The sequence below is a fragment of the Meriones unguiculatus genome, chromosome 1 (genome assembly GCF_030254825.1).
Source record: "Meriones unguiculatus strain TT.TT164.6M chromosome 1, Bangor_MerUng_6.1, whole genome shotgun sequence".
NCBI classification, from domain to species: Eukaryota; Metazoa; Chordata; class Mammalia; order Rodentia; family Muridae; genus Meriones; species Meriones unguiculatus.
Genome location: NC_083349.1, coordinates 21,551,915 through 21,579,011, shown reverse-complemented (window position 1 = coordinate 21,579,011; position 27,097 = coordinate 21,551,915). Strand labels below are relative to the sequence as shown.

At 53.4% G+C, this 27,097-nt stretch overlaps 1 protein-coding gene across 3 annotated transcripts in view; it reads left to right on the top strand.

Annotated features, from left to right (window-relative positions):
- The window catches only part of Ano1 (anoctamin 1), a 151,224-nt gene that overhangs the window by 51,860 nt on the left and 72,267 nt on the right, over positions 1-27,097 (top strand). For all 3 annotated transcript variants that reach the window (XM_060383301.1, XM_060383295.1, XM_060383291.1), the window contains exons 2-3: positions 6,224-6,369; positions 15,097-15,429. In XM_060383301.1, the coding sequence (XP_060239284.1) occupies positions 6,224-6,369; positions 15,097-15,429 (479 nt within the window). The remainder of the gene's footprint in view (positions 1-6,223; positions 6,370-15,096; positions 15,430-27,097) is intronic.

The following is a 27,097-nucleotide window of genomic DNA, read 5'->3' as shown; positions in this document are numbered from 1 at the left end:
GAGGGAGCCAGGGCTGGTGGAACTGAGTCAGTGTCCCCAGCCCCACAAGAAAGGCTTCCGGGAGAAGGCGACCAGGCGGCTGGCGAGTCCTAGCCTAGCCTGGGCATGTTTTCAAAGGTTTTGTGTGTGTGTGTGTGTGTGTGTGTGTGTGTTCTCAAGGATTAGAATGAGCCAGATGTAAGGAGAGGCTGAGCCTTCCCCTGAAACTGACCCCCCCCCCCAGACTCCACAGGCTCTGCAGGAACCACAGTCCCCTCACTCTCGGCACCCAGGTTTGGCTGCATGCCAGGGCTGTTAGTTCCTAGCAGCAGCAGCAGCAGCTGGGAAGCTCCGCTGGGCGCTGATGTCATGAGAGGGAAGGAAATGATTGACATCCCATCTCCCGCTACCTCAGGGATGACTCTCCCAGCAACGGCCTCTTCAAGATCTTGATACACCCAAGTCACTTTCAGCAGTCCATGTCATCTACGTTGTTTGGTATTTGTTTAGTCCTTCCATGAGATACCACTGGCCCTGACTCATGGGTGGCTCACTTTTCCCTTGTTCCTGCTCCTACCCTCGGGCTGCTGTGAGTCACCAGCCGTTAAGACCCTGCTCCCTTCTTTCTTTCTTTCTCTCTCTCTCTCTCTCTCTCTCTCTCTCTCTCTCTCTCGTCCATTTATTTATTTAGTACAGTGGTCCTCAACCTGTGGATTGAGAGCTCTTTGGGGGTCAGATGACCCTTCCCCAAGGGCCACATATCAGATACCCTGCAAATCAGGTACTTACATTACAGTTCACGACAGTAGCAAAATTACAGTTATGAAGTAGCAACGAAAATAACTTTATGGCTGGAGGGTTCACCACAACATGAGGAACTGTATTAAAGGGTCACAGCATTAGGACGGTTGAGAACCACTGAGTGTGTGAGTGTGTGTGTGTGTGTGTGTGTGTGTGTGTGTACATACAAGTGTGAGCATACCATGCAGAAGCCAGAAGACAACTCGCACTAGTCAGTTCCCTTCTTCCCTCAGGTGGGTCCCTGGGACTGAACTTAGATCAGCAGGCTAACTGCGAGTGGCTTTACCTGCCTGGCCATCTGTGGGCAAACAGAATTGTACGGTAGATTTTTTTCTTTTTCTGAGGTGCAGTGGTCTGGGTTTAGGGATGAGGGCTGGAGAGATGGCTCAGTGGTTAAGAACTCTTCCTGCTCTGAGTGAGTTCTGCCCCCAGCACACATGCTAGACAGCTCACCGCCTCCTGTACCTCTGGATCCAGGTTGATCCGATGCTCCTTTCTGGACCCAGTGGACAACTGCACTCATGTGCACACACAAACACACAATTAAAACATAAAACACATCTCCAGGTTCAGGATGAAAAGCAGAGCTACATAAATTAAGCACATGCTGGTGAGTTTTTGTTGTTCTGAAACAGATTCTCACGTAAGCCCGGGCTGCCCTTCAATTCTCTGTGGATAGCCTTGAACCCCTGATCCTCTGCCTCCACCTCCTGAGTGTAAGGATCACAGTATGTACCATGGTGCCTGCCTGTCTGCCTGCCCGTCTGCCTGCCTACCCATCTGTCTGTCTGTCTGTCTTTTAATACAGTACTGGGGCTGGAACTCAGGACTTTGTGCACACTGAGTAAACACTCCACAACACAACCACATTCCCAGCCCTTAAGTGCCTCTTGGTACAAAACTCTATGGGGAGGAGTTGCTGTCTGCCCAACCTCTAACACCTGTACTTGGGCACACACAATATTCTCAGCAGGGGATCAGCAGACCCTGGTGAAAACCAGCTTTACCCTCCTGCCTGACCTTTAAGCCAAGGGCACTGTCTGTCAGGCCAGTGACACGTGTGGTCTGCCCAGCAAGGGTAACCTCAGAATGCTGGCCAGCCTAAGGGCACCTCAGGGATGTCTGACAAGGCCTTGATACAGTTTGCAGTTGTCACAGCCGGCAGGAGATGGAGTTACTGGCTTCTAGGGGTAGAAGGACTAAGGACATAAGATGTCCCCGGGGTTAAAAATGGTCTTATCCCAAATGTCATGTAGGTCTTTTAGTTACCTTTGTATTCTTGTTACAAAATAGCTGAGAACAGTTTAAAGGGACAGATTGTTTGGGCTAAGCACATCAGAGGTGTTCATCTTGTCCGCAGGGTGTGGTTGAGCAGAAGGACTCACACCACAGCAGACAGGGAGCAAGAGTCTGTGAAGGGGCCAAGGCCAGGTCCAGCCCCAAGGACAACCCTCCGTGTCCAAGGGTCCCACTGTGACCTACTTCTTCCACCTACCTTCTACTTCTTCCCTACCTTCTTCCCTACCTTCTACTGCTTACCATCTCCTAGTTACACCATCAAGCTATCCACGGATTAGGTCTAAACCATTAGGATCCAACCATCTCTGGAAATGCTTTTGTGTAACCTTTCCTCTGAAGATGTGAGCAAATGCCCATTCATCCTAGATAGAGCACTGGCAACAAACCAAAGAAACCATTCTACTTGAGTCTAGCTCAGTGGACCAGTGAGCTTATCAGGATACTTCGAGGACTATATGGGAGGAGGAGCATAGGTGACTCAAAGGAAGCTGCATCACTGAAAAACCCAATCCCAGCATGAATGACAGCTCAGGAAAGCAGTATCCCTGGAGCTCCCTGCATGATTTGCATGCAAATATCTAAGCCAGTGGGGGAGTCTCCTCTGCCCAGGCACTGTTCTGCTTGTACAACCCTGGAGAGGGGCCTCATGAGTCCTATTAAGTTTTAGGATCTTCCTAAGTCTTGTGAGTTTCCTTTATTTTCTGAGTCTTAAGGAGCTCCTGGAGAAGAAATGTTCTGGTTGGAAAAACATAGCTATATTATATCCACCACACAGAGACACCTAAAAGTAGATTCTACCAATCTTGCAGGTGACTCACAATCTACTGAAATTAACCATCTCTAATAGTCCCATCTAGGAAGAGACCTTTGCTGGAACAGCCCTTGGCCCAGGGCTCACTGAGCTCAGGATTCCAGATGACTCCTTTTACAAAAGCAAGAACTAAGGCATGGTGAGACCTGACAAGGAATCAGGTTCATGTTTGGGCCTAGGGTCTTTGTGACCAGGCATTGACTCTCTCTGGTACAGAAGCCCTCTTTGTGTCTGACTTTGTAAGTGCTCGTTTGCTCCTCTCTCTGAGCTATGTATGACTACGTGCTCAGATCTGTGGTGCAGGGCAGGGCAGAGGGCAAGAGGCTCCTTCCGTGTGGGCAAAGCCAAGGAGGCTAACACAAAGGCCATGGGAAAGGGTTCTCTCCAAGCCTTGCACGAGGCAAGTCCTCTCCTCCCTCCTATCACTTCCTGTTCAGCCTCCTCCCAACACACACCCAGGACTAAGAAATGTCAGCAAAGACACAGGTGTCTGTTGGTTCCTGGCATCCAACACCATTCCAGGGTGATTTGAGAAGGCAAGGCGTGCATTGAAGGCTGGAAGTTCCCATCAAAAGAGCACCCTGTGTCCCAGCATGGCCACTGGGACAAGCAGGCAGTGAGCTGCAGAAGTGACACACACTAGAACAAAGGCTCCCAGAGAAAGGGCTTGACTTGGAAAGCAGTATCCATTTCTCCTGGAAGTAGGTCTGGAAGCTGTGGGTTTAATTTTGTGGGGTTTTTTTTTTTTAGATTGCTGTTGATGGTGGTCCTCAAGATTTTAAGACCCAAGAACTCTGGGCCTGGGCTCTGAGGGACCTAGGAAAAGCATGTGTCCTATAGTAGTTGCTTGTCTCGTTTCTCTGATAAAACACAACGGAAGGGAGGGTTTGTCTGCTTCACAGTGTGAGGACACGTGTGAGGGAGAGCACGATGGCAGGAGCATGAGGATGACCACGTTACATCCATAGTCAGGTAGCAGGGAGAGATGAACACCGGCACTCAGCTCGCTTCCTCCTTTCATTCACTTTGGGAGCCCGGCCCGTGGAATGGTGTCGCGTTTACAGTCTTCCAGCTCAATTAATCCAGTCTAAGCTCCCTGGAAGGCAAGCCCAGTGCTTTGCCTCCCGGGTGATGACATCCAGCAATCAGCCATCACGGGATTCTTTCTAGCCCATCCATCCCCCAAACTCCTACTGTGTGGAGGCCATTCCATGCCCTCTCTGCCCTTGCTGGGTCTCCCCTGAACTGTGCACTCAGAAGCCTTGGGGGCGGGTTAACCAGAAGATGCAGAGGGTGGGAAAGGAGAAAATGGAGTCTCCCCAGCAAGCAGGTGCCAACCCCCAGCTGAGGCAGGGGCAGAACCAGGCTAAACCCCAAGAGAAGAGTCCCAGCTCGGCTTCCTCCACCATAGCAGGGCGCTGTCCAGGGAGAAGACGGAGAGCCACCATGTCCAGAGATGGTTCCCGAGCTGGCAGCTTCCAGGGGCTTTGAGAACAAGGCCAGGAGGCCATTCCAATGCCCCCAAGAGCGCTCTCAGGGTTAAAGAAAAAGTGCCACTTCCCAAACACAGGAGAACACCAGAGCTTCTGGTACTGACCAGCTGGTCATACACAGTCATACATGCACATACACACATGCACCCCACACACACGAGTGCGCGCACACACATGCACACACGTGTGTACGCATTTCATTTTAGCCTAGCACCAAAGTCCCACCCGGTACATCACACACATTAAGCCTTCTGCAACTGGGTCACTTCCCTGGCCCTGACCAATTGTATTTTTTCTCTTAAAAAAGCAAACAACAACAAAAACTTTATACCTCGTTGGTTTCTGGAATATCCCTGACACCTGAACATAAATTTAGGAGTAGGGTGTGCTACAGTTACACAATGCCAGTTGTTTATCAATAGTATGAAGTTACATAATCCTGTGTGTGACTGTATGTCTTTCCAGCCCAGTCCCCTGGCACAGGGGAGGCTGGCGGGGGAGGGGAGCTGTTTGCAACTGGGACTTGGCCAGCTGAAAGCATTTCTTAAATCCCACTCTAAGGCCACTTGGCACCTATGGGAATGGCTAGCTCAAGGACCTGGTAGCCTTTTCAAAACCTCTCCAAGTTCAAAGACTCAGACCTAAATGGGGGCGCAAGATGGCAGCCACCATGGCTAAGCACACAGTGAGGGGAGGTCTTGGTGGTCATGAGGGAGCAGCCTGTGAACCTGAAAAGGTGCTGCTTGGCCCCTGGGCTGGAAGTCCGGCACTGCAGAGGAACACCACCTCTCTCTCCCATCCATGGGAGTACTGCCCATGACGTTCAGACAGGGTCTGGGAGAGAGGAGAGCCTGGCTGCTTGGAGGATGGAGAGCCCAGGAGGGTGTCCTGGGGCACAAGGTCTCTGATGCTCAGCAGGGAGGTGGAGGAAAAAGAAGCCATCCTACAGGGCAGGTGGCGGGTGTGGCCCCAGCAGAAACTCAATCAGGAGAGCAGCTGGCCCTGGAGCGTGTCTCCTCGTCCTTCTCTTCTTCCTCTTCCAGAAGGAAGACTTACAGACACCTACTGTGTGCAGGGACCCCCGCTAGGTTCTGAGGTGAGAAAGCAGAAAGCGCTGACCTCTAGCCACTCTGCAGGACTTGCAACCTGCCTTAGAGGAACATCGGGTCAGGGTGCTCTGTAGCCTCCCTAACTCCTCCAAAGAGAAAAAAAAAAAAAAAAAAAAAAAAAAAAACAAGAAACACCAAACAACAGGGCAGCATTCTCCCTTGGCGTGCAGGGGTCACTCTCTCCCCTGTTGAAGAGAGTGTCAGAAAGTTCCCAGGTTGGAGGCTACCGTACTTGCGAGACGATGGTGGGGGAGGGGGACCACACAGGCACGGGCACCTGGGGAGGCTCAGGGCAGGAGAGGTCCCAGGTGAGGGCAGTGGGGTTGGTCTGTCCCTTCCTTAGAGAAGAGACAGCGAAGTTAGCTCTGGGGCCTTTTATTTAAGGTGTGGTCTGGGGCACTTTCTCTCCGGGTAAGAATCTTTTACACCCTCAAAATTAAAAAAATAAAAATAAAATTAAAATAAAAAAAATCCTAAATGGGCTCTGACCCCGGATAAAAATAAAACTCGGAATCCTTTCTTCCTGTGTTTAAATTTCTACGGAAAATCTGACCCGCGTGGCCGCCGCCCCTACGCTTATATCTTTAAGGCGGAGCCGGCGCGCGGCCAAGTTCACGGCGCGCGGGCGCCCTCGGGACGGGCCAGGTGGCGGCAGCGCCCGGGAGGTCGCGAGGGAGGAGGGAGCGGCCACGTCCCGTCCGCGCCCGGCCAGCACCGCTTCTCCGTTGCAGACACCCCCGGGGCCGTGGATGGGGAGCGCGCGGCCACCATGAGGGTCCCGGAGAAGTACTCGACGCTCCCAGCCGAGGACCGCAGCGTCCACATTGTGAACATCTGCGCCATCGAGGACCTCGGCTACCTGCCGTCCGAGGGCACGGTGAGTTCGGGCGCGGTCCCCGGCGACCTCTCCACGCCGCGCAGGGCGCTGGGGGCTCCCAACCCACACACGTGCGGCCCGGGGACGCGCTGCGGCCGCGGCCAAGTGCGCGCGACCGGCTGTACTCTGCGCGTCCTCCCACCCGTGGAACGCAGCGCCCTGGGGGTCCCCAGAGGGTCCCTAGGATCTCCCGCAGAGCCAGGCCCGGGGCTTGCCGCGTTCTCGGGGTCCCCCACCCCCGCAAGGCTCGGCCCGGGTTCCCCAGAGTGTTTCTGGGGTCTCTGCAGCGCATTGCCAGGGGTCTTCAGAGTGTCCTGAGGGCTCTTAGAGTGTCCTCGAAGTCCCGCAGCGCCGGACCGGGGGTGGGGGTGGGTCCTCCGAGGCCCCCAAAGTGTCCCTGAGATCTTCACAGCGCATTCTCAGGGGTCCCCAGAGTGGACACAGCGCCGGCTTTGCAGTGTTCCCAAGCTCCCAAAAAAATTGCCCCCGAGGTCTTTGCTGCTCCTGGGGTCTCTAGAGTGTCTCGGGGTCCCCGAAGTACCCGGCCCGCGTTTCCTGTGTCCTGAGCGTACAGCCCAGGCCCAGATAGGACCCTCCTTTCCAGGTCCCCAGTCAGAGGTGCCCCGGGAGCAGCAGGGTGGGTGAGAGTCAAGGGTAGACACCAGGTGGCCACCAGGGTGAGCGAGACCACTCTGCCGCCACCCCCACCTGGTGGGGCTTCACCTGCCAGATGCTCAAGCCCAGCCCACCGCAGCTGGTGACCTTCACCCAGAATGCTTTCCCAGAGTTGGTCCCCAGTCCCCTCCCAGTGCCCTCAGCACGGGCAGGGTGGAGTCAGTCACCTGGTTGGGGAGCCCAGTCCCGAGGTCCCCTCCACCATAGCATTGTCCCTGGGGCCAGACCCAGCAGGTCACGGGGCTTCCTAGTGGCATGGTGCATGTGTGTCGGCGGGGGGGGGGGGGATTCAAACCTTATGAGTTTGGTTTAAAGAACAAAGTTTCCCAGGGCCTGGTTTGGGGCGGGGCACTCCCAGCAGAGACCAAAGACCAAAGAACTTCTTTCTCTTCCTCCCCAACACCCCAGCAGCCCCCAGCTCCCTCAAGGTCCCTTCCTAGGCTCCAGGGAGCATAGCTGTTCAAAGCCTGGGGCTCTGGCCTGGGGCTGGAGGAGTGGAAGGCCCAGCTTGAGGGATTGCCCTGACCTGTCCTAGCCCGGGGCTGGGATCCATCGTGCCCAGGGTGGCTACGCCCAGAGGCCTGATAGGAGGTCTGGCTGGGCAGTGCCGGCTTGGGTTGTAGAACAGACCTGGCAGTCCTGGGGTGCTAGCTGAGGGACAGATGAAACTACTGAATGGTACCCGAGTCCTGCAGAGCCTGGGCCAGGGGCTGCTGTGGATGGACAGGTCATGTACCTTGCTGTCATGTACAGGATGGGAACAGCCTTAGGAGCTCAGGGACACATGTGAACAGAGCTCTGGGCTGGGCCTCACTGAGCCTTACTAGCTCCTGGCCCCTGGGCACCCAGAGAGAGCAGAGACAGGGAGGGCTCCTCCCTTCCGGAGCTCAAGACGCTCTGATGGAATGCTCCCCTGCCAGCCTGGACAGGAACAAAGGACAGTTCCCCAAAGGTGGCCAACTGGCCTTCTCAGCTTGTTTAACTCAAAACAACGGGGTGTGGTGTGTGTGGTGGTGGGGGTACTATTAATACAAATCGGGAAATTGAGGCCCAGAGCGACAGGTGATTCCTCACAAGTCACCCATCAGTTGAAAGATGCTGAGGGAGACCACAGCAAGCCTGCCTGTGAATGGACATGGTGGGTGGGGCTGGGTGGCATCCATGATGTGGGGTCCAGAGGTGGGAATGTGAGGGCTCCAGTTGGAGGCACTGGAGAACGGTTGCCAAGGTAATAAAGAGGTGTTATTGTAGAGGTGGCACCCATGGGAAGGGGCCTGAGTATGAATAAACGTCTAACAAATGGCCCTGGGCACTGGCATTCTCATTCAGAGACCTGTTACCTGTCTACACCTAACAGCCACCAGTGTCCCCCAAACCAAGGAGGTCACTGAGGTCTGGATCTCATTCAAAGTCTTCTTCAGTCCAGAAACACGTGGGCAAGCCCAGGGGTGGCCCTCTCTCTGTTCACAGCTTTTCCTAGATGCTTACACAGTTCTGCAGTTTGGGAGGGCCATGGCCCTGGGTCCATGTACAGGAGAGACAGACGGATCATGCTGCAGCTGTAGCTCTGAAAGCCGGGGTTCTGAGCATCCTTACACGGTTCCACCACCACCGCTAGTCATCACAGAGTCACCCGAGGAAGCCCAGTGCTCTAGAAAGCCGGAGGCTGTGGGTTGCACCTCCCTTCCCGAGAGAAGCAGCCTTAGAAAAAGACCCCCTCCACCCAGACTGCAGATCCCAGGCAGCCTCTCCTGCCATGTCTATTTCTAGGGAAAGGGGGCAGATCACCCCATTGGTTCAAAGAGGTAAGCCAGGGGATCAGCTGGGAGCCGGAGGCCAGGTGATGGGGACTCGGTACCTTAGGTTAGGTTTTCTCTGTGCAGATCTTTGCGCTTTGTCTTTAACCCAAGCTCTCCATGGCCTGGGATGCCCACACCCAGAAATACCTGCTGTTTGAGTGTCAGCCCACCTGCCCGGACAGGGCCATAGGCTGCTTTATCTACAATCGAAAACTTCTGTTTATAAATTCCTGGGCAAGCCCAGTGATCGGAAGTGGATAGCTCATGCTTATGAGTCAGGCAGAAAAAGATTTAACAAAAAAGTCTGGACATAGTAGGCTTGTCCAAGAGCTGGAGAATCGGAGGCAGGAGACTTGCTGAGACCAGCCTGGGCTACAGAATGAAAAACCCTATCTCAAAATCAATCAAAGTGCCCTGATGTTCCTCATCAGTCTGGAATCCAAGTCTCCAAACCAGAAGCAAGTTCTTTTGGTCTCTGATTTCATCTGTCCCATTTTTAAAGAAATTCTGAGATTTTTAGACCCCTTCAAAAGCATCAGTATTTTGTCACAGGGTGTTTGAAATCAGCCAGGAAGCAGAGGTGAGTGAACAAACTTTGGTCCCACACGCACATTTAGGGTGTGAACTCAGGGCTGTGCTGCTACCCCCACCCCCCGCTCTGTCCAGCCTCTTGGGGGCAGCTGGCACCACTTCCCTTGTTTGTGGTGCTGGGACAGGATCTGCTGACCATCCTTCTCTATAAACTCCCCTGAGGAAACCCTTTCTGGGAGCACTTCCTCCAGACACCAGGAGAAAACCCCATCACTTTCGACCCCTGCAAGTGTCCCTCCCATTCTCTACAGCCCCGGAGCATAGCAGTACCTAGATACAAGCTTTTGATGTTCATTTGAAGGAGAGACAGACGGATGAAGGCACACACTCATCCCACAACCTACCATTAAGAGAGCACTAAGAAACCCCTTGTCTTCCACCCAGGTACCCCTTCTTAACCGCAGACAATGAGAACATTTGGAAGTTACACATAAAGTCCAACCCACATCCGTCCTGCTGCCGTTTGCACAGTGGCCTTTTTGTCCTGTTCTGTATAGGGAAGGGACAGGAGGACTCACCTGGTGCCTCTGCAGCTTCCTGGGGACTTACTGTGTCTTCCCCCCCCCCCCCCATCTCCCAGGCCCATCTCAGAACAGTCCTGTGGACGCTGGAGGTCCCAGGCTGGTACAGAGAACAGTAGGCAGGGAGTTCACATTGCCTCTCTAGAAGTTGCTACCCCACTAACACTGAAGAAAGATGGCTCCCACCCCGCCCCACCACACACACACACACACACACACACACACACACTTTATAAAGCCAATGCCTACACAGACAGTTTTCCCAGTATAACAGGACAAGTCACCAAGGGCCACCCTCCCACCTACCTACCCCCCGGAGATGGCCACACCAGTGTGGTGCTACCTCCTGCTACCCACTCCTGCCCTGTCAGTTTTAAAAATCTGAATCTGACTCCTTGCCACCTCTTCCTTATGGTCCCCTCTGACAGTAAAGCTCTTTTTTCCCTTCCCTGTGTGTGTGTGTGTATGTGTGTACGTGTGTGTATCCGCACGCGTGCACACTTATTCTGTGGAGGTTGGTATTGGCTTTCTTCTCTCTCACCGCCTTACTTTTTGAGACAGAGTCTCTCGTTGAACCCGGAACTTGCCAGTTCCGATAGACTGACTGGCTGGTGAGCCTGTCTCTGGCTCCCCAGTAATGCGGTTGTGTGCATGCTGCACCCAGGCTTTTATGTGAGTACTGGGAATCGGAATCCAGGTCCTCGTTCTTATGCCAAGAGTTTTAAGGACACCCCCACACTCCTGTCCCCCCACTTCATGCACTGAGCTCCCAGTGAGAGTGAGCTCCCAGCGACACACAGCCCGCTGGGGCCTGTGGTAGGTACCTTATGGTGAGCACCCTGAATGCTCTGACAGCACTGCCAGCAAAGTCCTGCTAAACGAAGGACGGCTTACAGACGCGGTCTCAGGGAGGTGGAGCCATATTCCAGAGACAGTCCACCACCCCCCGCCGTGCCTTCCCCTAGGACTGGCCTAATAGGGCCAAGAAGACAGATGCAGTTGCTCATGTTGAATCGGACCCCTGCCCCACCTTGCAGAATCCTGGGTGGCGTCCTGGGGTCATTTCCCTGTATGTCTCACAGGAAGGCTCTGACTGTCCTTTTCTCTAAGTCTTGGCTGTCCATCTTCTTCAATGGTAGCCATTGTTCTGGCTCTGGGTGCAGGTGTATGAGGGCAGTGCCTGTCTAGCCTCAGGGGCTCATGCTGAGGAGAGTTAGAACTTCTTGGAAGGTGGTCCACAGGAGACCAGCATGGCACCTTGGATCCTAGACAAAAAACAAACAAACAAAAAACAAAACAAAAAACAGAAAACTGGTTTGAAGGAGCTAATGAAGGATGAAGAGAGGGAGAGAGAGAGAAGAGGACAGTTGTGAATGTAGGCAGGTTGGAGGGGGGAGGGCAGAGATGCGGAAGGTCCTAGCTGAAGGAATTAGAAGGCCCCCTGCCCAGCCTGGTAGGGTCCCAGGACTGTGTTTGGAAATGATGTTGGCACTTCTCAGCCCCTGGGGTGATCAGGATGCCAGCAGAAGCAGGTGTGTCTCCATCCCACCCTGACCCCCCAGTATATGCCCATCTTGGCTCAGCATGGCTACGCTGCCCAGCATGGCACAGGGGCTCCTGGTCTTCCAGGGTTCTTGGTTGGGGCCTGGTTCATCTTCTCCTTCAAGGCTCCACTAGCAGCCAGCACCCTGTGACTTTGCACTTCCTTGCCCTTCCTGGGATTCTGAGAAGAACCTACCCTTAGCCCCCGGGATAGAGCCAGGGTGACGGGCATGCCCCCCAGGCACCTGGCCCAGCATGTTCTGAGCCTGCTTCTGCTCAGCCAGAACCCTAGTCAACCTGGCTAATCCTCCTGGCAGGAGGCGGCCCTACTGCCCTTCCAGTGTTCCCAGGCCTGGACCTGGCCTGGCCAACTTCAGGGCCTACAAAAAGCCACTGCTGTCTCCAGACCTCCCCACCAGCCTTTGCTTTCCAAACTGCCTGCTGTCTCAGGACCTTCCTGGCAGGACGGAGGCACACTCCTGGTCGCATCCTTCAGGACTGAGTCAGGGCTGGGATTCTAGGGTAATGGGTGGGGATTTGGTACTCAGGGCATCAAGCCGGACACATGTGCCCTCTCCCCTCTCCCATGTAGCAACCTCAATTTCTTCCAGCCCGGGTGGACCTAGCAACAGTGCCCCCTCCATGTGTGGGACATTTGAAGACAGGCTGCCCCATTCTTAGAAAGAATGTCACCATTTCTGTGAAGGACAGAAGTGCCTTGGGTGTGTGGACAGGATCCAAGGCTAGGCACAGTCCCATGCCTGCTCCTGACATGAAGCCTCTGTCCCTCTATGGAGACATACTCACCTTGGTGCCTGAGGACAGATGTTCAGATTCCCACAACTTTAGCTCTTTACTGGACCAGAGTGTCACTCCTGCGGTGACACTCCAGAGTGTCATAGCCCTGGTCTGTGGCTGTGGCTCAGTGTCTAGGCATATAGGAATCCCTAAGTGCTAGCCCCTGCTCTGCCTGAAACAGGGTATGACTGCACATGCCCCAACAGCGGCAGTTTAAGGTCATCCTTGGCTATATAACAAGTCCCAGGCCTGCCTGGGCTACAGGAGACCTTGCCTCAAAAGAATCAAACCAAACCAAACCAAAACAAACAAACAAACAAACAAAAAACAATAACAATAAGCAGCCCTCTTGAGCCCTCCTGAGACCACACAGACATGGGGTTGTCTCTGACCTATAGACACCACTCACAGAGAATAGGACAGAAACCCCTTAGGAGCACTTTGAGCGGAATATCTACACTGTCCAGGGCCCCATAGAGTCCTGGGTGAAACCCCAGTCACCATGGAGGCAGTAGGTGGAACCCTTCCAGTCTCCTGCAGCTTGTGGGTGCTGGGTGGACCACAGACCCTGCTGTCTCCAAGAGATGTGGTCCTAGGGTAAGGATGCTGAGGTGAAAGGCCATGACTCCCTGACCCTGCTCAAGAGTCCCTCTCCCCTCCCTCCATTACTCTGGACTGGACACAGCTCCACTCTGCCTCCCCTCTCCCTTGTTCCCCTTCATAGCCTCCCGAGCCTCAGAGGAGGGTGTGGTCCTACTATATACGAGGAAGTACATGGCTCCTCATAGTCATCTAATAGCCAGGGACATCCTAGCTCTGGGTGGCCGTACTGGGAAAGGTGGGCAGTGGCTTCCTGGCAGCTGATGTGTCAGGGTAAAGGTCAGATCAAGGCCAGGCCCCTGGGTATTGGTGGCGCTTGAGCCTCTGGCATAGACAGGATGGGATAGAACAGGTTAGGAGGGGGATAGAGGGGATATGGAGAAAGTGGAAAATCCTGTGCCTGGGGCTATCATAGCAGGTGTCCAGAGAAGGGAGCAGAACCCAGCAGGCTAGTACCGGGAAAGACATGTCTTTCAGTACTATGCAGGGGAAACTGAGGCCAGGGCTGCACCCCGTGTAGAGGGGAGGGTTGGATCCTCACCCAGCTTAGGATCTTTCAGTGTGGTAAGGCTTCCAGGAGGAGGCATGTGGCTGTGGTGCAGAAAGAGACGTGTACATAGGTGTACATTGTGTTGGGACTCGCATGCCACCAGGGAGGGCCTAGGTGGTGACGTCCTCCCTACCACTTTGCTCAGGACCGAGAGCTGGCACAGGGGAAGGGTGGCCTCTCTACGTGGCTGCTAAACTCTGAGAAAGAAACTGCCAGGCGCAGGTGTTCATGCTGGGCTGAAGCCAGTTCTGGGGACAGCTGGCGGTCCTAGGCTGCTTCTCAACCAGTGTCCCGGAATGGGTCATGCCCGGATCTCAGTCCTCATTCCTCCATGCTAGAGCCCAACACGGGGACTGGGTGTTTCTGGAGGGTCCAGCCTGAGTAAACAAGGGCTTTCACACATTTGGACTCTGGTCACCCAGCTAGCCGGTGGCCCTGAAGCATCATCATGCTTCCTGGCTGCTGGCTGCCAGAGGGTGACATTGTGCCTGCAGATACTAAATTCGGTTCTGCCCTGCCTCGGGCTCTGCCCTATGTACATGCACCACCTCTTTCCTAGGACTTTCGCTTTGTGGCTTTTACAGCAGATTTTTTGCCAGGAGTCAGACAGGACCTTACCATCCAAAGACCAGGAGGTCCTATTAGCGACCAAGCATGACTTAGCATTCTCAGGGGCGACAAAGGCCTCCCTCCTTCTAGAGTGTGGGCTCTAAGAAGGCCTTTCCATCTCTATGTTTTTTAGCCTGTTGGACTGGGTCTGGCTCACAGTGGCCATTTATAGGAATGGCTGTCCTCTGGCATGGTAGTGGTTCCAGATCCTTCAGATACTGAAACCCACAGATGCTCAAGTCTCACTTAATATGGTGCTGTGGGGCGGGGGGTGGCTTGCCTCACAAGCACAAGTACCTGAGCTTGGATTATCAGCACCTACATTTAAAAGCTGGGCACGATGGCCTACTGTAATCCCAGCACCGGGCAGGGATGGGTAAAAGGGATGGTGGCCTCACTGGTCAACCATCCTAATGGGAGAGCTCCAGGCCCAGGGAGAGACCTTGTCTCAAAAAAGACAGGGGAGATGGCTGGAGAGATGGCTCAGTGGTCAAAAGCCTTGTGGGTTCTGTTCCCAGCATTCCCCCGAAGGATCACAGCCATCTGTAGCCTGTTTGAGGGTATCTAGCACCCTCTTCTGGCCTCCATGGGGACTGCACACTCACGGTACACATACATGCCTGCAGGCAAACACTATACACATAAAAATAAATCTTAAAAAAAAAATAAATAAATGAAACCAAGGAAGACTCTTGTTGTCTCATAACTTCTTGTTGACTTATAACCCCTGCACATATGTGCAAGTTCAGGAATGTATGCACACACATGAAAAGGAAAAAATAACTAATGCTCTGGGGTGTTTGCATAGAGCCTGAGCACAGTGGTGACTTTAGTGAGGAGAGAGTGTAGTTTTGCAGGCGTTCATAAACATTTCATAGCAGACATTTGTTAGGCTCTGCCTGCAGCAAGCAGGGCTGTGAAGCCCAGCATGTCTGATGAGTGAGCGAGTGGATGAGCGTAGTACCCAGCTTGAAGCATGTTACCAGAAGGCCCCTCGAGAACCACTCCACAACTGAACACATCTCTCTCTCTGTCCTCACAGCTGCTCAACTCTCTGTCTGTGGACCCTGATGCCGAATGCAAGTATGGCCTGTACTTCAGAGACGGGAAACGCAAGGTGGACTACATCCTGGTGTACCATCACAAGAGAGCCTCAGGGAGCAGGACTCTGGCCAGGAGGGGACTTCACAATGACATGGTCCTGGGGGCCCGCAGTGTCAGGCAGGACCAACCCCTTCCTGGAAAGGGGAGCCCCCTGGATGCGGGCTCACCCGAAGCCCCCATGGATTACCATGAAGATGACAAGCGCTTCAGACGGGAGGAATACGAAGGCAACCTGTTGGAGGCAGGCCTGGAGCTGGAGCGTGATGAGGACGTGAGTGTGGCTTCATGGTGACAGGGGACACCAGGTGGACATGGGCTGGACAGGTCTGTTTGCAAAAGGCAGTGAGGGCAGGGCCGCCTTTAGCTCAGCTCTTGTGGCCATAGCGGGCTAGAAATGGCTTCTAAACCGCTCTGGGAAGTCCTGAGCCAGCCTCCTCCTCCAGCAACCGCATCTGCCTGGGGCAGGGCTGGCCAGTTACAGTGACCTTGAGGTCAGAGCATTTCCTGCCTCTGCTCAGCTAGTGCCCGGCATGGGAAGATTTGCTGGGTCAGAGGGGCAGGCTGTGGAGCTGTTCTGGGGGTGTCTCCTGGATGTCCTCAGCCCCTCTCTGAGCCTCAGTTTCTCAACCTGTGAAGAAGAGACTGGATGGGTCTGTAGGTTCTTGGGGTCCCTGCTCTGAACCCCACATCTCTGTAACACCGTGTTCAGGAAGTCTAAAAGTTGTGCTAAGAGAAGTTTCTGGAAAGAACAAAGGAATCCACTGTCTCTTAGGATTGCTGGCTGTGCGGCAAAAGACAGTGGCTCAAATTATTGCAGTTTTCAACCACTCAGCCAATTGCTGTGTGCTTCCTGGTTGACATCTTACCCTCTCACTAGGCCTGAGCACGTGGGGAAAGGCCCCTGCTCTGCAAGTGAGTGGGCAAGTCTAGTCCCAGTTCTCAGGAGACTAGCAGGAGGATTGAGAGTTCAAGGCCAGCCTGGGCTACATAGCCACTTACAACTTAAAAGATGGGGCTAGAGAGAGAGCTCAGTTGCTAAGGGGCTTGCCTTGTAAGCACCGAGGACACAAGTTTGGATCCCAACCAAACCCATGTAAAAAGCCAGGCATGGTGGACATACTTGTAATCTCAGAGTTGGGGGTAGATACTGCCCGAGGAATGACAGCTGAACACACACACACACACACACACACACACACGAGCATGTTTGCCTGCGCACACTCCCTAAGGTTATCATCCAGGGTGACCCAGTCTCAGGGGTTGGTACCCCCGGCAGACCCTCCCTGCTTGTTTCCTGTGGCAGTTCCCAGGGTGCGCGGGGAAGTTGAGGGGTCAGGCAGCAAAAGCTTGAGGCTGGCAAGGACTCAGAGCTTCCTCGACTCTAAGGCTGGCAGCCAGAACGTCGGTGTCACTGAGCCTCTGTGACTTCTGTCCCTTTGGGCAGGGCTGTGTCTGGCTTTCTCCTTGTCCACTCCGGCCACCCTGGGGCTTTGGGGATACCCTGCTGCCATGCAGAGCTTATTGTGCAGGTCATTGTATTCCTGGAGGAAGGAGAGGGTCCTTAAAGGCTGCAGGTCTCCCCCCAGCTGAGGCGTCCAGTGCGCGTGCTGTCTTCCATAGCTGTGTCACTTGTGCGTTCCTCTGTGTATCTGGAGGTTCTTCCCTGGAACAATCTGAAACTCCCAGGTGTGGACTCTCTGACAAGGGGTGACTCATACTGGCCTGTCAGACCTCAGCCTCTGACTTAGCCTTTCCGAACTGAAAGCCTTGGTTCTCCCATCTGGAAAATGGGGACAGCAGCAGCCTTCACGCAGCGTTGGGCAGGGAACACATGACTGTTGGCTGGGTTTCCTGTTAGGTCCAAGCCAGGCGTGAGCGTGCACACCTGAGCCTCAACACCCGAGAGAGGCTCAGATGAAAGAGAGCGGTGAAACTGAGAGCAGCCTGGGCTACAAACCCAATACAAAATGGAGGAGGGGGAAGAGAGAGGGGAAAGTTGGAAGAGAGGGAAGATGGAAGGAAGAAAAATATTTTAGTATGTGATGGCTTCTCTCCTCTTTGTAATGAAAATCAAACATGAAGGGTTTAGTGACTCTTGTAAAAAAAAAAAAAAAAAGGATCTAGTGTTGCCCCTAAGTGACCCCAAATTTCACAGATAACTTGGCTGTAGAGCTGAATAAGGCTTTGGTTTGACCCTTTTAAAAACCAAGATATGAGGTGCTGGGAGATGACTCGGATGGTTGGGAGCCCTGGCTGCTCTTGCAGAGGACCCACGTAGCAGCTCACAACTGTCTGTAACTACAGTTTCAGGGGCTAGGACTCCCTCTTCTGGCCTCCAAAGGCTCCTGCACACATGAGGTGCACAGACATACATGTAGGCAAAGACACACACACGATTTAGAATAAAATTAAAAAGTGAAAAATGAAATATGGGACTGTAGAGAACTTGCTGGGTGTGCCTGAGAGCTGGGATCAGTCTCTGGCACAAAAAGAAAAAGGGGGGGAGTATGAATATGACCATGATGGGCACAAGCAGAGGACCCAGCCCAAGTTTTCTGGTGTTTGTGAGTGTGAGTGTGTGTGCACGTGTGTGCATGCATGTAGTTCAGAGGACAGCCTCAGGCGTTGGTCCTGATCTTCCACCTGTTTGAGGTGGAGCCTCTGTTGTCCGCCACTGTCCTGCATAGCTCAGGCTCTCTCACGTCTCTGCTCCTTTCCGGCCGTAAGAGTGCTGGGGTTACAGATGCATGATACTGTGCCCGCCTTTACAAGGGTTCTGGGGATTTGAACCCAGGTCCTTACACTCACACAGGAAGGTCTTTCTGCACTGAACTGTCTCCCAACCCCCTGCCCTCCCACTGTTGTGGGAAACAGGGTTTGTCTCTGAACCTGAGCTTGTCACTGCAGCTAGACTGGCAAACCAGCAAAGCCTCCGGATCCACAGCCCCGTCTGTGCCAGGGTTACAGCTGTGCACCGCCACACCCAGTTTCTGTGCACTGGGCCTGAGTCCTTCCAGGTTCCAGTCGGAGCTTCCCAGGCAACAACACTGAGCGGCCTCCCTGCCGAGCCCTGAAGTCATCCCCTGGTCCCACCAGCCTGCTGGAAGCTGCAGGACTACAGGGCTGGCAGGGCCACAGTTAGCAGCTGCTGCTCACGGTCCCCCGGGGTGGAGCAGACACTGGGTCTGGATGGGCTGATAGGGCACATGGCAAGCCGAGGTGTGAGTGGGCTCTGGCTGCTGAGATTAGCAGGCACAGCCAGCCCAGCAATGGCAGGCTTGTGTGGGGGCGAAGAGCTAATGAGGCTGCCCGGGTGTGTGCTCAGATTACAGGGAACCCGAGAGCTGGCAGATTTTTGGAATGAGAACGCCTGTACCAGGATCCCCCAATTGCATGCTTTACTCAGTGTGAAGCGAAATTTCAGATGTCTGCTGTGGGTAGGACACCTCAGATCCCTATTAGTAGGTACCCCAATACTCTGCCCTCTCACGCCCTATACTATTACTTGTGCCATTGAAGCTGGTCTCCCCACCTGAGCCCCATGGCATCTGACCTTTAACTGCACCCCTGGCCTCTGCCTGGCTGACGGGTTACCCTCGAGTCCTGGAAACTAAAACTGTCTGTCCCTGTGATATTGCTGCAGAAGGTGCCTGGGGCCCCGAATCACCACCAGCCAAGCGAACCCCATTTCCAAGGCTGGATGGGGAGATGAATGACGACCTTGAAGGAGATGCGGTGTCCTGTGCCTGACACCAGCCTCTTGAGCTGTCACTGGCCGTGAGGCAGCACTGCAGAGGTGGCCAGCCCAGCTTCCTGTGGGCAGCTGATGAGCAGGTGTACGCTCACACTGCTTGTGGTGTTACCAAAGTTAGGGTCATAGTCCGTGCCCCCAAAATGGTTCATGTGACCGCATTGGGTAAATCTCTCTCTCTCCTCTCTCCCTCCTCTCTCCTCTCTCCTCTCCTCTCTCTCTCTCTCTCTCTTTCTCAGGGAAGGAGGGGGTATCTTACTCTAGCCCTGCTGTTCTAGAAGAACAGGCTAGTTTCGAACTCCCAGAGAGCCTCTGCCTCTGCCTCCTCATGCTGGGATTAAAGACACAATGCTAGCCAACATCCTGGGGCTGTTTCAAATTGGCTTCTTGAGTATGTCTGGTGGGACTGGACTGGGAGCAGTGGCCTGGGAGCACCATGCAGACCAGAGCCTGATATGCTTGCTTTCTCACTGAGGCCAGCTCACTGTCCCGAGGTATTAGGAACGACATGTGGCCTGTGACACTGCTGGTGGACAGAGGGCAGCTCTTAACCACCAGGTGACAAGTGAGCACAGATGGGCGGGTGGCTTGAGACAGCACAGATTACACCTCCTGCATGCTGGAAGCCACAGGCCGGAATTCAAGATGTAGGGCAGAGCTGTACTCAGGCCTCCCCTGTTGTAGCTCATGAGTCCGTCCCCGCACTTCAGTCACTTGGGGCCCACCCTATCCCGTTTTGGCTTTATCGAAGCCTGCTTACATTTACAAAGACCCTCTTTCCAAATAAGGACACACCCGCAAATCTTGGGCAGTGGCACCCCAGCAGCTGCTGGGGGAACGAAATGTAGTAGACCCACCTCATGAATGAGGTGGAGACAAGGCAGGGTGGCCCGTGAGCTAGCAGAAGCTTCAGTGCCTGTGGTAGAAACGTGGTGCTCACAGCTAGCCTGATAGCCTAGCACAGTACAGGTCTGCCTTGGGCTGGCCTGACTCCCTGTGGGGTCAAAATGTATTCTGTACACCCACAGGCTTCTGCAGACACAGGCTCTGGCTTGGCGGTCCTGGGGCCCCATGCTGTCCCTTGGGAGGTAAATGGGAGAACTGGGAGAACTTGGCTCCCTGCTGCATCCTCCTCACCACTGTTCAGTCACCAGTGTGGTGACACAGTATGACTGCAGAGCCAGTAGAGTGATAGCCTTCCACCCAGAGAAATCCAAGATGCCTCCTCACAAAGAGACCCTGGTGGTTGCACAGGACCGAAGCTTTGCCCCACCTTCTGCCCTTGATGAGTCAGGGACCCCTGGGTGAACTTCGTGGTGGAGAAGGGCAAGAGAGCCTTGTCTTGAGGTAGAGGTCTTAAGGACCCTTCCTCTTCCTCTCTGTGCCTATATCTTGCTTTCTCTTACCTCTTGTCTCTCTCCCTGTTTCTTTTTCTTTTTCTCTTTCCTCTTTCTCTCTCTCTCTCTGTTCTTTCCTAGCTCCCTCTTTGTTTACCCTTCTCTCTGCCTCACTCTCTCCCTCCCCCATCCCCTTCTCTCCCTCTTCCTCCACCCCTACTCCCCTCTCCCCCTCAGTCCTCTTTCTCTCACATACACATACTCCACCTCCCTCCCTGTGGGATCAGCTTCCAGGGTTCCCATTAAAGAGACAAGAGAAATTTGTGACCAATGTGTTTTCCTCCAAGAAAATCCATTAGCATTTTTGAAGCGGAGCCTTAAAGCCTGCTGGGTGTTATTTATGTCTTTGGGGTCATTGCTAAGAACACCACAGGCTTAAGCCCTGGCTGTGTCTACTGGGGGTGGCCAGGGCCTCACTGCCCTGACATTGTACTTGACCCTGGCTCTGGCAGATTCCCCTAAGTCTATGGACTCAAAACCCCACCAGCGCCTGTTTGATCTCATGCCACTGCATTCATGCCAAGCTGGGGGACACAGAGCCTGGAGGGGGGCAGGGAAGGACAGCACAGCCTCTCAAGTGGGGGATGGAGTTAGACAGAACTAGCCATTTCTTGGATCAAGAGACATCCCCTTTCTAGGCCTCAGTTTGCCCATCTGTTCAGTGGGGGCGACAGTGACCTTGCTCAAGGATGTGGGCGGGTTAGGAGAGGAATGTTGTACCTGGCACAAGATAAGATGTGCTCCTCACAGCTCCCAGGTTCAAGGTGGCAACGGCAGCCTGACCCTGTCACCACCAGGCAGACTCAGAACTTAAATCCATGAAGAGAAGGGTAAAGAAGGGTCTCTTTGCCTGTGGGTGTCCCCTCCCACCCTCTGAAAGGTGAATAGGAAATGTGGAAGGCAGGGCAGCCATCATTCCAGGAGATGAATAGGGGCAGGAGTGTCCCCTTCCTGCCATCTCCAGTGGTTATAGGCAGATCTGGAGCCCAGCACTGGGTGGGGGACAGTGGAGGTTTGCAGGCCTAGGCTCTTTCATGAGATGAGGCTGTTGGGGTCTCCTGTCTCCTCCTATCCCATCAAAACCAGAAAAGCAGAAACCAATTCATGGGATTCATAGGCCTAGAAGCAGGCTGCCCCCACCTCACCCTTACGGGTTTCCTGGCAAGCATGGGAAGACAGGTCAGTCCAACTCACTTGTGATCCTAACTCTGAGCCCCACGGCATGGAGCTGTCTAGAAAGCCAACCGCCCCTGGCTTTGAGTTATCCACCCTAATATATGCAGCACTTTCCCCACAGACTCCCCCAAAGGAGAACGGTCCTTTTGCTTGCTGCGATGCTGGGGCCCAGGTTGGACAGAGTCATTAAGTCCCAATTCTACTACCACATGTTGCTTTCTTTGGTCCCTGAAGGCCTGTGCCCCATGGGGCTACTCCAAGGCTCAAAGCAACATGGACTGTTGTCCCTCTAGCCTACTTCATTCTGCAGAAATGTGCTTCTTTGGCTATGAATTCTGGATGTGTGTGTGTGTGTGCTCATGCGTGTGCACAGCGTCACGTATGTGTGCACACATGTGAATGAAGGCCAGACAACTTTAACTGTCATTCCTCAGATGCTGTTTCCCTTGTTCTTTGACACAGGATCCCTCATTGGCTAGCTGATTAGGTTAGAGCCTCCGGTCAACCCCCAGGGATCCGACTGCCTCTGACTCCCCAGCAGTGGGATTACAAATGGTCAGGCTACCATGCTCCACAATGTGTGTTCCAGGGATCAAATGCAGGTCCTCCAGCCTGCTTGTCAGGACTTTTCTGACAGTCTCACAGCCCTTCCCACCCGACTCTGGGCTGTGGGAGGCAGGTGGCTTCAGGTGAACTCTGTGTCACCGTGGCTCCCATCTGAGGCCCTCTCTGTGGTCAGGCCTTCAGGGGTCTGCCAGGAACTATGCCAACAGTAGTTAGTTGGAAAGTTTGAGGTAGGCCACGGCCCATCAGCATCCCATGGAAGTAAGCAAATGTCCCCAAGCCCTCTCAGATACCCACAGCTCACACCCGTCCTTTAATCCTGTTTTCTTTGGGGGCTCTGTTTGCCAACACCGTGTCAGGATTGTAGTTCTCAGTATGAGTCTATTACTGTCTAGAAGTTCTGTTTGGTTCATTCCCAAGTTGGCTGTGTCACTTTTTAATAGTTTCCTGTCCTACACGGCGGCCCTTCCTGTCTTGAAGTTTATGTCTTTAATTGAGGTGAGCCGTGCTGACCTGCCTGTCATCCATCTAATGAGCTCACTCTCTCCAGCCAAGAGCACTGGCTTCTGTCTCTTGTCACTCGGTGGTTCTCCCTGGCCGTGTCCCTGGCTTGTTTAAACCCAGTGGGCTTTGCTGTCTCTGTGCCCACCGAGGACCTCCTGAAACCTTGTAGCGTTTCCAAGGCTTGGGTGGACAGTGTCCAAGGTCACAGTCACAGGTGAAGCCATTCCATGTCCACAGGTATTTTTACTCCCCTTTATTCCCCCCCTCTCTCTTCTCATCGTCAATTCCCTTCTCCATGCTCTTCAGGGTAACTCAGAGTAGCAGCATGCTCATGGGGGGGTGGAGTTGTTTGGCGGTGTCTGCCCATTCCCGGGGTGTAAATCCTCCTGCACACTCAAGCTTTCCAGCGGACACCAACCTACTGCCCTTGGGTAGAAGATAACTGTTCCTTTGCAGGGCTCATGAAAGGGGACCTAGTCTCACGGGAGGATCCCTAGCCTGTTCCTTCCCATCATGGTCAGGTGGCCATCAAAGCCAGTTCAGGTCAGGCCTGCTCAGTACCACAGGGGAGATGCCACCACTGAAGAGGTGGTTCTTGTGTCTTCTCTGGATCTGCGTTTGCCCTCATGGCTTGACTTGTGGCACACCCGCCCTGGTTCCAGCCGTGCAGATCCTTGAAGGCAGTGCATTGATTTTTTTTTTTTTTTTTTCTAATTCTAGCCAGCATTTTCTTTTTGTTTTTTATGGAGGGTTGCCCCAGGGGGGAAGCTCCACCTTCAATGTCAGCAGAGGTGTGACTTGATCTACCTGCTGATTTCTCTGCCATCCAGCAGGCTTCAGGCCCACAACTGGAGAGAAACACATCCAGGGCCTGTCCCTGTCATATTTTTTTGGCAAAGGACAACTGAGCCGGGTCCACCCACTGAGACCCAGTCCATGGCTCCCAGTGCCCAAGGATTAAATCTGAGGATAGAGTCAAGAGGACATTCCCCTAAGGGTAGATGGACACCCCTGTTCTCATACCCACCATTACCAAGGACTCCAGGTCTCCCTCAAACTGTGAACATGCCAGTTAGCGGGCAACGCTTCCCCACCCAGGCCCTACACTAGTGACAACATATCCCAGCCCTAAGGGCCATGCCTCACCCTCTGAGAGTTGTGTGGGTGGAAGAGCAAGCATGACAAATGAGTGCCAGATTGAGTTCCCATGCCACACCTGCTGCTCAAACATCTGGATCAAGTGTCTACAGCCCCTCATCACCCATGTGGGTACACTGAGGCAGAACGGGAGGTCTGAGAGAAAGTAGGAATAACTCTGTGCCTTATGCAGTCAGCCATAGAATGGGCACACATCTGTCTCAAGCTCATATCTGTCCAGGCAGCCATTGCCAGCGAGGAAAGGCAGGTGGGAATCAGGGCATCAGGCAGGTGGTAGGTGTAGTTCTCTATTACCTTGTCTGACTGGTGCACAGGGATGAGGTGGTGATTTGATGCCCTCAGAACCCTTCAGCGGACCTCCATGTCTCTGTTCCCCAGCCCCTTTTCCTTTCCTTCTTTTTTTGAGATGGACTCTCGTGACTAGCTTTGACCTTGCTCTGTTGTTGAAGCTGGCTTTGAACTCCTGTCTCTCCTGCCTGTCTGGGGTCACAGATTTGTGCGACCTGCCTGGTCAAAGTTCTAGTTTAGTTTTCTTTCTTTCTTTTTTTTTCTTTCTTTCACTGGTTGTTTTTAAGACAAATTTACATTGCAGCTCAGGCTGGCCTGGAAATCAGTATGTAAGCCAGGTTAGCATCATGGGATGGATACCTCTTGAACTCACAGTAATCCTTCTGTTTCAGACTCTCAGATGCTAGGATGACAGGAATGAGCCACCACACCTGGCTTCTTCTGTAAAGAAGGTTCTAGAACCAATTCTAGTGAATTCACAGTCTTTTCATCTGGGGGTCAAGACAGAAGCCTGTAACTCCTCAAATGCGCTCTAAATGGAGCTAAGTGGCTTGACCTAACCCATCAGATTACTTTAGGACCTAAACCTATCCCATCTGGATGAGGGCTTCTTGAGGACCTATGCCTTCACAGATCCCTGGGGCCTAGCTAGGTTGTGCCCCGACTGCCTTATGCCCATGAGTTTGTGGTCTCAAATGTCAAAGCTGAGGCTGAAGGGACCTGGCCATGCCCCAGGCTCCTCCTACTGTGGGCGTGCTGTGGTCAGGCTGGGTACCACGTTTTTTAAACATCTTAGTGTGTTTTTGCTAAATGGGTCCCATGACCCCATTCACCAACCAGATGTTTCCTTGGGAGAGACCCGAGCACTCACGTCAGCAGGGTCCACTTTCCCAGGGATGCTGGGCCTGCAAAGAATATTTTAGGCCTTTGCGTGCAGGCGAACACTACACAGACATTAAACTGGATCTGTGGTGGGAAAACTAACCTCTACCACACGTGGTCACAACTGTCCTCTGCCACTCATGGACCACAAAAGCCACCTCCCCTGACTCAGAGATGTCCCACGACATCAGCATGTGAGTCCCCAGGGCTTGGGAAGTATGTGACGGGGCTGGCTAAAGCAGGCATGGCCTCACCTGCCTTAGAGCCAGGCTGAAGCTGTATTTAGCTCTTTCAGTCCCTTGTATTGACTTTGCCTGCAGGCCAAAGGCTGAGGCTCCATTGCTAAAGGCACCAGAGCCATGTCTGTCTTCAAACCAGACCTCATATTGCCTGCTTTATAGGTGAGGGAGTAGGGTCCAGAGAGGTTAAGACACTAGCCACAGACTTTTCAGGCTGAGCAGCATTCTGACCCTGTCCTCCCAAGCAGACAGACCAGGGCATTCTGCCCTAAGACTCTGGGATGCCTTCTCTATCCTGGTGTGATGTCTCTTTTCACAGAGTCAGACCAAGCCTGTGGCCAAAGTCCTCTATCCCCTAGCTCTGGCCTGAACTACCTTGGTTGTGTGTGACAGAATCTCAAGTAGCCCAGGCTGTCCTTGCATTCCCCATGAGGCTGAGGATGACCTTGAACTTCTGATCTCCTGCCTCCACCTCTGGAGTATTGAGATTACAGACCTATAGCATTCCACTCAGTTTATGGGGTCCTGGAGCATGAACCCAAGGCCTCACACATGCCAGGCAAGCACTGAGGCAGCTTTGCCACCTCTCCATCATTTCTGCCAGGTGAGAGCTCTGCCCTGCTGTGCCAGAGGCACCAATTTTGTGGCTTTAGCTTTGGACAAGTATGTTTACTTCCCCACTTCAGATGATTGGTTAAGCTGGTTGACTGATTGGTCGTTTGGTTGAAATTCACTATGTAGCCCAGGATAACAGAATAGCCTCAGAAAGAATCCTGCTCTGGCATCCCACAATGTTTTCTCTTATAGGTCATCCTCAGATGACACTGACCTAGTTGTTCTTGCAGCCCAGCAGCCTGCAGTACACCTGGGAGCTGGACCACTCACTCCACCTGTGGCCCTGTGGTGGGCAAGCCACACTGGCCGTTCTGTACCCCCTGACAAGCTCCTTAAGGCCTCGGAACTGTAGACCCGGTAGAGCCTCAGGCAGAGCTCCAGGCTCCCAATGAGAGGTCTTATGAAAGATCTAGTCAATGTCCTGAATGTTTGTGTGGCTCTGTAGACACCTGTCCCTTGATAAAGGGCCTTTTCCAAGGGACAGGTGTCTACAGAGAACCAGGGGGTGGGTGTAGCGCCTCTGCCTTTGGGGAAGCACAGCTTGGGTGTGAATTGGGTGGACCCTGCTAGCCAAGAGATGGAAGGTTAAAGGGGCTTCCCCACAAGCTTAACCCTCCCTTCTGTAAGGAAACAGGCAATCATGCTTTTCTTTTCCGGCTGGTGGTAGCAACTTCTTACGAAGCCACTAACTTGGCTGCCAGTTAGTAGCCTGTGGGTTCCCTCCTGTCTCTCAACAGAGAAGCCTGGCTTATGATGATAAAATATCCTCACAAAAGCTTACCGGGAAATGGGTTTATTTCCATTGCAGGCAAGTCAGGGCAACAAAAGCTGAAACAACTGGTTACATAACATCTACAGTCAAGAGCAGTTAGTAATACATGCCTATACTTAGCTCAGTTTTCCTATTCTTATGCAGTCTAGGATTTCATGCCTAGGGAATGTCGACACCCACAGTGGGCAGGTCTCCCAACCCATCAACACAGTCTATCATGGAAACATGCCTACAGGCCAGCATGATGTAATAGTGTCGAACTGACAAAACTAACCATCACACTTGTCCCAAGTCAAAACAGCACTGGACTTGAACTCTTGGTGTCCCGTGTCAGGCTGTTAGCGCATTAAGGATAATGGTCATAGATACACAGGGAGACTGGAGTTGTGCTACAAGCAGGCAGAGAGGACTGCATGACCCCCACAGGAGCACCTGTTCAGTGAGCTCTGGGAGGCCCAGGGCCTGGAATCATGAATGGTCCTCTGCAGTTACCAGGCTTGTGGGGGAAGGGGGGTAGAGAGCTCTCATTTAACCCCTGAAAACTTCCCAACTCTTTTATACCCCTAAGACCTCTCCTGGCTGTGGCCTGGCAA